The following is a 13,054-nucleotide window of genomic DNA, read 5'->3' on the forward strand; positions in this document are numbered from 1 at the left end:
GGAATTAAATGGTGCCAAATAAATGGTACCCTTTATGTCTGTTTATATTTTATCCTACATTGTGAATCAGCTTTATAATTTTGTAATGCATAAACTCTTTAGTCTCATTGGGTTGAATATGAAACTGCTTTGATCACTTTTGATCGATGGTTGTCTGCATTTAGGTCTACATTTAGTCTTGCAGATCAAGTCTTCTGATTAGCAGCATAAATTCTGGTCAGCTTATTCCCGCTAAGAGAAGTGCTCACATCACGTTTTAAGTTTTGGTAATAGACCAGCAAGCAATGAAGTTTGTTCAAATAATGATGCAGCAATCTCTGAATGTTATACAGAAAGCACCAGAAAAAACTCTTTTCGCATATTTGTCAGACACAATTATTTTAACAGACAGTTCAGAAAACTAGTTCTCCTCATTAAAGGATTAGTTCACTTTCAAAAAATGTTTTGCTGATAATTTACCCACGTATAGAGACTTTGAAGCTGCATTGAGACGGACATTTGAACCGTGTTTTGAACATTGGGATAGATGGTTGTCATTAAAGTCCATTCTGTGTAGAAAAAGCCTGGAATGTTTTCCTCAAAAACCTTAATTTCTTTTCGACTGAAGAAAGAAAGACATGGATATCTTGGATGACATCGGGGTGAGTAAATTATCAGCAAAACGTTTTTTGAAGGTGAACTAATCCTTTAAGGTCTACTTCACTTCCTACTAAGTGCCTCGATCAAGCAAACCCTTTTTGAAAGATTTGATGACCCTTTTTCTAACTTTGGCAAATCCATCAACTAGTTCTTCCTAAATTGTATCCACTTGATACCTTTTAAATATGACTTGTTTTGTGACAGACTACGTAACAGCCAGCCAGTCAGTTTGAAAGAGTCGTTTGTGTCTAAAGCCTAAAGCATACTTCAGTTTTGGTGTGAATGCCTGCCACATACGTACAGCCAAATGCGTTCCCTTTCAAAGTATACTCCATTTCACCGCTTAAACGAAGACAGACGCTTGACACACGCTGTTGTCCTGTCTCTTTCCCTTTTCTACTGTGAAACGCTGGCCTGGGCCTGTGTTGCCACCTTGTGGACCATCTAATTACTGCAAAATGTGTGGTTAGAAAAATCAATATGCACATACTATGCTGATGATGAAATTTATGTAATGCGCACAGCCGCACACCCTAGCGTAAACACCAAAATTAATAAGATTTGTGTTCGGCCAAGTGCTACAGTATTCCTGTAGCTCACACAGTTGAGCGAGGTGTTCACAATCCCAAACTCGTGGGTTTGATTCCCAGAGACTGCATGAGCTAATTAAATGTATACCTTGAATGCAGTGTATTTTGCAATCTGCAAATACGTAAATGTTAATAAAATGGTTTGGTTCTTCTCTTAAAGATCACGGCATGTATCCCATTGCTTCCTGCTGTGGAAGCCACTTTCTTCAATTACTGTTTTATTATGAAGTTGATTTTTCATTTTCTTCACTTCTAACCTCTTGTGTCCTTTCTGCTCTGTGCATACGTGTATGTGTGTCTCTTTTTTTTCTCTCTTTGCTGTCCCTGTACTTTGATGTTGTGGGATTTGTGCGGGGGGGTTAGATGGAGTGAGAAAGCCTCCCGGCCCCTGGAAGGTCTCTGATTTAGACATCATAGTGGACCCGATTGCTCCGCCCCCTCCAGAGCCCCGCCCAGGCCCGGGGGCTCCACCCCCAGTCACCTGCTCTGCGGCAGGGTCGAACAGCGCTTCTCGTGAGTGGGAAGGTGTCTGATGGAAGGCAGGAGGAACGGCCTATGAACCTTATTCAGTGTAGTGAGCAGGATCAAAGCAGTTGACTAAGTCTCCGTTACTCGTTACATTACCCTATATGGCTCATGAGTCTCAATGCAGAATCAAATACAGATTCTATAAGTAAATTAGTGTCATTGATCATGTGACTCCTTTGTACATACAGTATGATTTTCTTGCTTCCATTGAAGCTTAAGATGGTCCTTGGATCATCTCAAATCATTCTGGAGAACATGATCATCAAGTTCGACAGCTAAGTCATTCTGATAGTCTTGTTAATTTTCAATTTAAAAGATGTACTCTATTGATGATAATATACGCTAGTTTGGACTGGTAAGATCTTTTTTTTTATGTTTTTTATGCTCACCATGGCTGATATATTTGATCAAAAATACTGTAAAAACAGTTACACTATATATTGGGAAATATTATTACAATGTAAAATGACTTTTCTTTTTTTTCAGCATCATTACTCTAGTCTTCAGTGTCACATGATCCTTCAGAAATCATTCTAATTTGCTGCTCAAGATAAATTTATCCTTTTCGATGTTGAAAAAGATTGTATTTTTATATATTTATGGAAATTCCTTCCGGATTCTTTAATGAATAAAAAGTTCAATAGAACAGCATTTTTTTAAATCGAAATCTTGTGTAACTAGCCTGGGAAAACCCAGACCACTTCCGGCAAATTTAGATTTGTTCTGCAAGTGGGTCTGGCAAAGAGCCCATTGAAACCCATTTCCAATCCGTCGAAATCGCGGCACCAATCAGAAACGTTGGGGCGGGCTTTACACGATGACGACAGAGCAGAGACGGTGACTGACGCAGATATTGTACATTACAAAGATGGATGCCGCCGTGGAACATCACAACATCACTCGTTCAAATCAGCTTTCGCGTCTGTTTCAAGCGATTTAAAATGGTCATTTTCGTTAATACCATAGACAGTATGGTTAATACAGAGAATTGCTGAGAGTCTCGAGATGTTTCTCCGTCGCTCTGCATACGTCATGTCATTCATCGCTCTGATTGGTTTTAGATCTATCCGACGTCCGTTGGTGACGGCCCTGTGGAAATGAATTGTCTATGGAGCTTTGCCAGACCCTTACTCAGTTACAACTGAGAGTGGTCTGGGTTTTCCCAGGCTATTGTGTAACATTAAAAATCTCACTTTTGATCAAATATGCTATTGTTAAATTAATCTATTTCTTTCAACAACAACAAACAAATCTTACTGATCCAAAAGTTTTAAACGGTAGTGTAATTTGTAATGTAAAAATAAAAATAATAAAAGAAAATGTCAAAATAATATAATTGTTCTAGTGATCTCAGACTCTTGGACTCCACTATCTAAGCAAATTGCTGAGTCTCTTACAGAGATGATTTAACTTTCTAAGTAGAAGTAGGTTCTGTTAAAGTTCATATCCACTTAAAAAAATCACAGAGAGACAATTTTTCAAACAGAATGCGGCTTAAGACAAAAGTCAAAATTATAGTTTTTCATGAGCAATTGTACCTTAATGATAGACTAGATCGTGCTGCCTGGTCAATTAAATTCACTTTACTCTTTACTGCAGTTCAATATGAGTCAAAAGCTGCTGATCCTGTCTTTTGGGAGTATGTGTGTATATGATTGTTTGCAAGAATGTAATTAGATTGTGTGAGGTCTCATGAGTGAGAGTGAGGGTGAATGTATGCGTTGGCATGAGAAGCTCTACCCTGATTAGGTTCACTGGGCTTTCTACTTCTTCCTCAGTACATTTAAACTCACTAAATTACTGGTTCCATTTCATCATTCTCTAACATTCATCTAACTTGTTGACTTCACACAAAATGTACACGCCACACATCAAGCTCTTTCAAGTTCTGAAATCGTCAAGATATCTTGCTGTCAACAATATTCATACAGGCTTTGCAGAATAGCATTATCTTACGATTTCGGGTCATCTGAACTGTTCTTGTAGATGTAAGGAAGTAAACTTAATTTCCACATGCAAGATTGTTACACTTCATATCTCCTAACTCAAGAACATACCTAGACAACTTTAGAAGTCGTGTCTAATATATTAGCAGTGCAGTTCGTCATACTGCTGTAATCATAAATGTGCTTGTGAGGGGTTTTGTCATTTCTGGTCTTGTTCTAATGCTCCCTTTCTTTCCCTTTCTAGCTAATGATGCCGGTTGGCCCACTCTCAACAAGAGCAACACATCAGTCAAGCCACCTGACTGGAAGGAGTCTGGAACAGACACAACCAGTAAAACGGCATCACCTGCAGTCACTCCTGCTGATAAGGTACGTCTGACTAACACCAGCATACACAATTGCCCTCTTATTATTTTATCATTATAAAGTGTTTTTTCCCCCCTTTAGATTCAGGATTCCAGTAAAATGGGCTCAGGTCATCCTCTCAACAAGCCCCAGCCTCCCCCATATGGAGCCCATACCAGCAACCACCCCCTCTCATCTGCCAACTCTGGTTCCACCAGCTCCTTGGATCGCCGCAAGGACGTTCCACTCCGGCCAGTGCCCAGCCTACCCAACAACCCCCCGCCGCTGCCGGCTTGGCCCCGTGTTCCCCCTACTCCTTCCGGCTCGTCATCTCAGCAGATCCAGCAGCGCATTTCTGTTCCCCCCAGTCCCACCTTCCAGCCCAGTCCACCCTTTTTCCCCCCCGGGGAGAGACCAGACCCTCCTCTAGCTGTTGCGGTAAGGCCGTTCATCCCAGATAAGGGCTCCAGACCGCAGTCACCCAGAAAGGGCCCAGCCACCATGAACTCAAGCTCCATCTACCACATGTACCTACAACAAACAGCCCCAAAGAACTACCCTCTGAACATCAAGCCTGCAGTCAAAGCAGGTATACATCAGCAGCTGATTTGATATTCAAGTTCAACAGTTTAATACTTATACTGGCAATTTGGTCTCACCTTTAAAGGGGTCATGACATGTTTTTTTTTATTTTATTATTATGTTCCCTTAGGTGCAATTATAGTATTACTATAGTTTTTTTTACAAAAAACTTTTAAAATGTAGTGATTTATGACCTTTTCCCACCCTGTTTCTCATCCTCTGATTCAAACAGTCTGTTTTGGGGGTGTTTCCCCTTTAAGAGTTCAGTGTTAACGCCCACTGTTATGATTGGCTAACGTCAGTGCCTATGCATCAATTATTAACGCCCCCAGCCAGAACATTTGCGGATTCAGCGTATTTAAAAAGTAGTTTAAAGTTTTAAATACATTACTTACAGTTTGCGTCGTCGTTGTTGAGCCCAGAATAGTCGGCACGGACTTATCTTTGAGCAACAGTTTTCTGGCAAAGCCAGCATCATTTTGGGATTTGTTCTCAAAACAGTCATCCTTCAAATGAATAGAACAAACGCTTAAACTAACACTGCCGTGACTGAGACGTCCGCAAAAAATAAAGTGCATCCATTTTTCCCTGACGTCTGGATCTTTCGCAGCGTATTCAAAGATGTTGTTTGTCCACAGCCAGGAACAGCACATCTGCGGCATCGTAATTTCCCTGTACACAGACCTGTACACAAACGCTGGTACGTCACTTCGTACCATGACGTCACTTCTTACCATGGATCCAGAACGAGCTGTATTTAGAGCTTGATTAAATAAATGATTTGTTTATAATGGGGAGGAAGTCTTAAGCTATGAAACTTGCAGGCCGTTTTAATGGTACAAAGACCTCTTATATACCAAAAGATCAGGGCAAATTTGGTTTCTCATGTCATGACCCCTTTAAGACAGTCTTTTAAAATTACGGGGTGTTCACATCAAGTTTAGCTAATACTGTACAATTATGCAAGGAGACTTCTAACTTGATTCATTAAAAATGTTATATGAATTGAATTAATAGAACATATTTAAAAATGAAATATTTAAATAATTTGTATAATATATATAAAAATATAAACTGATTATATAAATTAATAAAAAAAATATAAATCTGTATTGTTAATAACTGTGCAGTTCAACTGATAAAATAGTATAAACAAAAACCGCTCTCCAGATATTAACTGAAGTCAACTTTAAATTGCATTTTGTGTGTAATTCTATTATTTCAATATCTAAAATTATGAAATTTCATGAGCTCTTCATAATAATAAACACCCATGAAAAAGTATAGTAGAAATGTCTGAATACCGCTATAACAAAATATGTATCTATAAATCAATATGCTTAGAATAAAAGATTGCTCTTGGGATTCTATGAATCAGTATACCGGTAATTAATAAGAAATTTAAAAAAATCTGTATTTTTACACGGTCCATGCTGACACATAATGCGTTTTAGTGTTTTTAAAAACGGATAGATGCGGTGCAATAGAATGCAGGTGTCTTTTTAACTCAAATTCCCCACTGAAAAACAAACAGCTAAAAACATCACAGGTGTCAAAGATGTAATTTTAGCACTTCACATAGGAAAAAAATGATAACAATAACCCTGTGCAGATTCAAGAATGAAGTGTCCTCTGTGAATTATGTGGTTTATTTCTTTATTATGTGTTTGTACATTACTAAGTACAGTATAATATACGGTAATTATAAGTATTTTGTTCTTTTTGCCTGCAGTATATGGTAAGCCAGTCCTGCCTCCCAGCTCTACACCCCCTTCCCCCTTACTTTTCGGGGGCTCTGGGGCCTTTCCTGCCCTGCAGGGTCCCGGAGGAGACATGTTGGATCTTGAGCTGGACTTCGATGGTCAAATCATAGGTGTTCCTGAGCCGCCCCCACCCAGCGTGGACCACATCCCACGACCTCTCAGCCCCACTAAACTCACACCCATGGTGCACTCCCCGATGCGCTACCAGAGCGATGCTGAACTGGAGGTGTTGCGCAAGAAACTGGCCAATGCTCCACGGCCGCTTAAGAAGCGCGGCTCGATTACAGAGCCAGAGGGCCCCAATGGGCCCAACATCCAGAAACTTCTCTATCAGCGGTTCAACACCCTAGCTGGAGGGATGGAGGGAGGAATGGGAGGTGTGAGTGGAGGTGGAGGAGTGACTCCATTCTACCAGCCCTCCGTCACCACGGGTGAAATGCTCTTTGATGCAGACAATGGGAATCCACCCTCAGAAACGCCTTCCACGCCCTCTGACGGTGCTGTTGTTGAGGACGCTGTCCTGCAAGGTGACGCCAATGATAATGAGCCCCTTGAGCAAGCGGTTGAGCCGCTGACCCCTCCGGCACCAGAACCATCAGAAGACAGTAACAACAATCCTGCGGAACCTGCAGCGGTTTTGCCGAGTCCTGTAGCTGAGGCCAGCACCCCTGAAGAAGCAGACACCTCACCCTCATCCCAACCCACGGTTGGTTTACTGATACATATATTATACATTACTAATAATAACAATAGTCATATTCAATTATTGCATATACATATTGTATATTACAATACCGTCTAAAAACTTAATATGACCTATTATACAATAATATATTTTTTATATTGTATTGTAATATGCCATCTAAATAATACATTTGCTATAATTAAATTATTACTATTATTTATTATTATTTATTACAACATAAAATGTACCATTTTAAAAAATGGTCACGTTTTATATCTCAAGTCTGAAGACTACATGAAATCTGGCATTTACTATTCCATTTCAAATTGATCAAATTAGCATATATTAATATGTATTTTTCAGTCATACTGATATAAATTTTTGTTTTTGTCTTTTGGGCTTCAGTAAACAATTTTTTAAAGAAAAGAATTCCTTTATTCAGCAAGGATGCCTTAAATGAATCAAAAGTTTATAATATAACAAAATATTTATATTTTAAATAAATGCTGTTCTTTTAAACTTTCTATTCATCAAAGAATCCTGAAAAAAGTATTACAGTTTCCAACAAAATAGTAAGTAGCACAACGGTTTTCAACATTGATAGAAATAAGCACCAACTCAGCATATTAGAATTATAGAAACATCTGTGTAACATCTATGTGCAACATTATACCGACAGCCGTATGAATGTATGAAATCTTACTTATGTTCTCATGTGCCTGAGGTAAGATGTCACGACAGACATGAGCAGATGCAAATTTCCTGTTTCCATCCCTTCTTCTCACACTGACAGCTACTCTCAATCGCTGTATATTGGAAAGTCTCGTCGTGTTGACCTTGTTGATGTTTACATCACTACTATAGCAGCTGATATAGATATAGCACCAGATATTGACTTGCTGATTTGTACAAACCCATCAGATTAAATCGCTTGCAACAGTACAGTCAGTCCTAAAGATCAGATTTGAAAAACAAATGAGGTTGAGTGCTGTAAGAACAAAGCCTAACGGTCCATGTCCTCAACAGGGCAAACGCACGAACCTAAAAAAGCCCGAGTCAGAGCGGACGGGTCACGGCCTCAGAGTGAAGTTCAACCCGCTCGCCCTGCTGCTGGATGCCTCACTGGAGGGCGAGTTTGACCTCGTACAAAGGATAATCTATGAGGTATGTATATTGATGTATGCCATGTGGCGTAGTGAACGGAACTTGCAAACACAGATTGATTTTTATTAACCAATTCCTATTTAATTCTTATTTCTTAGGTTGTCAATCCCAGCACCCCTAATGATGAGGGCATCACACCCCTTCATAACTCTGTGTGCGCTGGACACCACCACATCGTCAAGTTCCTGCTGGACTTTGGTGTTAATGTGAACGCAGCAGACAGTGATGGCTGGTGAGGACACATTGTTGGGTCTGTCAGTGGGAAAGAGATTGATCAGTCAATAAAAGCTAACAGGTGTGTGTGTGTAGGACGCCCTTGCATTGCGCCGCCTCCTGTAACAGCGTGCACCTGTGTAAACTGCTGGTGGAGTCTGGTGCTGCCATCTTTGCCACCACCATCAGTGATGTGGAGACTGCAGCAGACAAATGTGAGGAGATGGAGGAGGGTTTCATACAGTGCTCACAGTTTCTCTATGGTAAGAGCATCTTTCCTTTCCTCTCCAGAGAATTGCTGTATTTGGGCTTCTCTCACACCATCCGATTTGAGAACTCTAATTAATCTTATTGTCTCACAGTTAAAAAAATTATATATATTTTAAATATGGTAACCAAACAATCCATTTGTGCTTCTCGGATTGTAGAAATTCATCAACAAAACGTTTGGACACTCAAGTCTCACTTAATGTATGGAAGTCACTGCATTAGATGACAAAATATTAAACCAAGTGAGTTTTAATTCAAAGAAATAGAGCAAACAGACAATTTAAGTGCTACAAATAAATAAAAGCAGATCATTTCTCTTTAATATTTACTGATATTTGTTTTTTAGAACGTGTCATTGAACATATTTTTGCTGTATTCTCATTGCATTTACAAGCCTTTAACCAGCAGATGTCCTCAGCGTACAGAGTTTGATGTGAACCAATCGCTGTACAAAATGATTCGTTGTGTTGAAGTTTTTACACATGATTGATGTGAGATTGTTCATGTGAACTTACTTAAAGGAGCAGTTCACTTCAGAATTAAAATTTACTGATAATTTAATCACCCCCCAGGCCCCATGTCATCCAAGATATTGATGTGTTTCTTTCTTCAATCGAAAAGAAATTAAGGTTTTTGAGGAAAACATTCCAGGATTCTTCTCCATGTAGTGGACTTCAATGGGAACCAAATGAAAGTTTCAATGCCGTTTCAAAGGGCTCTACATGATCCCAGCTGAGGAATAAGGCCCTTATCTCTAATATGAAATGAAAACAAACTAAAGCATTTAAATAGATCTAATAGCTAAATATTTTCAAGAAAAGTGAATGTGAATATGAGGTGGTTCTATGGCCATCATCCGTTATTTCCACCACCACTGTTCTATAAAACATGACGATGTGATTTTATTTCACGTCTTTGCGTTTCTCGTTGCCTCTCGTATTGAGCTATTTGGTCCGCAAACATGCCAGTATTCTTACCACGACTGATTTGGCTCACTGGCTGCAACTCACACGCGCTCATATCATTCTCTTTCTATGAAACCTGTAAACTGCATTCACCGTTTTTTACTCTATAGCGATATATCAACTCTATATCGGTTGAACAGAGCACTGCAATTATCTCTCATTAAACTGGATTTCTCCACACATTTCGTGTCTGTCCTCTGCGTGGCATGTTATTCTTTGTGCACGGCCACGCACACGCTCAGCTTAGAGGGAACATTGCTCACCAATATAATTAGGTGTAGCCTATTTTTTCATGTGGTGCTCATGTTAATGCTATAATATTTTACCGCATGAGACACTTACATACCGTATTAAGAGCTTTCTCTCTCTATGTTTACAGGCGTGCAGGAGAAATTGGGCGTGATGAATAAAGGAGTTGTGTACGCTCTGTGGGAATATGAGGCTCAGAGCGCAGATGAGCTTTCCTTCCAGGAGGGGGACGCCATTACTGTCCTACGCAGGAAGGACGATACCGAGACAGACTGGTGGTGGAGTAAACTCAACGACAAAGAGGGTTATGTGCCACGTAACCTATTGGGGGTAGGTGTACACATAGGCTATAATTGTGCTTTACTTTAGTGTGTATTGAGTGTGGCACACCACATTTTAAAGTAATTGAGAGATTAATTTGATCGATTTAATGCATCCTTGCTGAATAAATGTATTCATTTCTTTCCAAACCCCCCATTTTAACAGTAGTGTATATAATGAAATGACTGGTTATGTGTTTCTTTGTTTCTATGTAGCTGTACCCCAGAATAAAGCCACGTCAGAGGTCTCTGGCGTAACCCTCTTCTGGGGGACTGACTAGACTGATGTCTCGAGGTGTCGAGCCTCCATCTTTCACCTCTATGTGCCACTTGGACAACAGAAGGGGTGAAGCTGCTAAGCCCTGAACTGGGAGGCACAATCAACCCCACTACCCACAAACACACTCTCCAGCCAACACCAGGCCAAACAAGCAGCCTCAGGTTTCTCGGTCTGCCCCCGTCAGCTCTGCTTCCAGGCCTCCGCATCTCCCCCTCCACTCCTCTCACGGTCTCTTGTATCCATGTAAAATAGCTGTACATCACACCGTGGGGATCAAGCACTAATCTCTTTGACAAGAGCTTTCCTTTATGTGTAGTTGCTTACCCATGATGCTTTGCTGAAAGGACCAGGGCAAGGCAGTGCTCTTTGTCAAAGGGAGATTTTTGAGTACTTTTAATTGAACTGGATGAATGAGAGCTGATGTGTTATATACGTTTAAAACTTAGGACTTGCTATGAATTTTATAGCTCATCTACAAAACGAGCGAATAGACTGGAAGAGAGCAGAGAACAAAATACACAGTTTGCATAGAATGATTATTCTGATCTATGACTGAAAACCTATACTGATAGGCATGTATGATTCATAAAGCTGCATATGAGTGAGGGTGTATGGGATTTATGTATGTTGCGAGTGAGATTTTTCTTTTTTCACTGCAGTGAGCATCATACAGAAGTGTGAAGTTCAGAGAAGTGTTTTTCACAGCATTGGAGTGTTTTGAAGAGTGTGTGAAGTGTGCAGAGAGATTGAGATGAACCATCATTATCAATCAGTATTTAGCCTACAGGTACTGACACTATACGTTCTTGTCAGGATTTGCTGGAGTGCGACAGCTTGCTTGAATTCAGCTGAAAATGTTCTGCGCATTTACATTTATTTTACACATTTATTTTACACATTTATTTTTTTTAAATGTTGCTTTATATTATACCAGCCCATTCTATTCCACTCCACTCCTGTTTTTAGTCATGTGATTTTTATATTCTGCCGTTGAGGCAGTGAAGAGCTTTATTGTGGAGTTTAACCTTGTAAATACTGTGAGGATGGGAGAGGAGACATGCTTGACTCAATGCTGTTAGACTAAACTGCCCGTGTGGGCTTCTGTGAAATACAGTGACTCGCACCTTGTGTTCTATACATGTGCACAAATAAAAAGAAATGAGTCGTAACAAGAAATCATGTCACCTTGTGTTATTATGCTCAGTCTCTGTTTTTGCTTGATATATTGATTTTAATATCTAGTTTAATGCCCTTTTAGTGGTCTAAAAAGGCCAATTTTTAGTCATTCCTGGTTGTTTGAAGCAATGTGACACCTGATAGATTGAATATATTGCAGTGAGAAGAGAGAAGTTCTTTAGCTAAAAGCAAAGCACTTTGGAATACATCAAATAAAGCCCAGCACTCGGGTCACACTCCATATCTCACAGAATGGGAGTATTAACACACGGTAGGCACTTTTTTTTTTCAAAGGTTCATGAGTCAGATCAGATATTCTAGAGCAAATATTAATTTCTAATCTTTAGAAAAGGGGGGATATTCTAGATTTGAAACCACTTGGCATTCATCCACCGAATTTGAGCAACTCTGTGCATATGTTTTTTTTTTTTTTTTTTTACACATTTATAATTCAGCGGGACCGGATGTTGTCTTTAGTCGGGTACAATAGGGCAAAATAATTCAGATTGAAATTCTTCAGTGTATTTTAAATCGAATAGCGAAAGTGTTGTTCAGTTAGTTGTCGTGGACTCGTGGGGTTAAACGGGCTTTGTCACATCATGCGTGTTACTTTGCGATTTTGAGGTTGACAGATTTTTATATTTTACAGTGAATGTTGGGTGGGCTTTGCATATGCAGTAAGTGTTAACTAGCAAAAGTGTATGATTCTTAAAATAACTCCGTACAATTAATGATTTCTTAGATAGCATTGTTGCTAAACACCTTAGCCTATAGGCTACGGGGGAAGTATGGTTAACGACATTTTTGTAAGGTAAGTTACATTCATGGTTACCAAAAAAAGTTTTAGAACTTGGAATAAAGTCGGTATTAAAAATAGATCAAAACAAGGCGTCTCTGTATATTATATTATGGCCACTAGGTGTCAGTATACGACCGGTTTGACAGAAGCATTCTCTTAAAATTGGGATTAAATACCTACAATACTTTGGAATTATATAATGCAATAAGAACTAGTCTACTCTTCAAACCACAAATGCTCTTGAGATTGTGATTCCTGTACTAGGGCAAATCAGTAATGATCTTGACATTTTTGGTCCCCTTATAAAATGGTCTTCAAGCACAGGGATTAACCATTATGTCCTATATATTGACAGCACACCATTACATCTTAAAAACTGTAAATACAAAAGTGTAATTTAACAGCTAGAAAACCATGTTCAACAAGGCATTTGATTCTGGCAACTGGACAAATGCAGAACAGAGGAAAATTAACTTAGTTCCATGAAATTACAGCAAACAAATAGTTTAAAGCAAGCAATAACATGCACACAAGAAACTC

At 39.4% G+C, this 13,054-nt stretch overlaps 1 protein-coding gene across 3 annotated transcripts in view; it reads left to right on the forward strand.

Annotated features, from left to right (window-relative positions):
- Positions 1-11,715, forward strand: part of ppp1r13bb (protein phosphatase 1, regulatory subunit 13Bb) — a 54,509-nt gene extending 42,794 nt beyond the window's left edge. For 2 of the 3 annotated variants that reach the window (XM_079584347.1, XM_079584349.1), the window contains 9 exons: positions 1,593-1,742; positions 3,948-4,072; positions 4,151-4,637; positions 6,363-7,099; positions 8,105-8,242; positions 8,341-8,474; positions 8,552-8,718; positions 10,070-10,269; positions 10,476-11,715. In XM_079584347.1, the coding sequence (XP_079440473.1) occupies positions 1,593-1,742; positions 3,948-4,072; positions 4,151-4,637; positions 6,363-7,099; positions 8,105-8,242; positions 8,341-8,474; positions 8,552-8,718; positions 10,070-10,269; positions 10,476-10,517 (2,180 nt within the window). In that variant the 3' untranslated portion in view covers positions 10,518-11,715. The remainder of the gene's footprint in view (positions 1-1,592; positions 1,743-3,947; positions 4,073-4,150; positions 4,638-6,362; positions 7,100-8,104; positions 8,243-8,340; positions 8,475-8,551; positions 8,719-10,069; positions 10,270-10,475) is intronic. The other variant, XM_079584348.1, reaches the window with a different exon arrangement.
- Positions 11,716-13,054: the final 1,339 nt, after the last annotated feature.

This window comes from Phoxinus phoxinus (assembly GCF_949152265.1).
Source record: "Phoxinus phoxinus genome assembly, chromosome: 16".
NCBI lineage: Eukaryota > Metazoa > Chordata > Actinopteri > Cypriniformes > Leuciscidae > Phoxinus > Phoxinus phoxinus.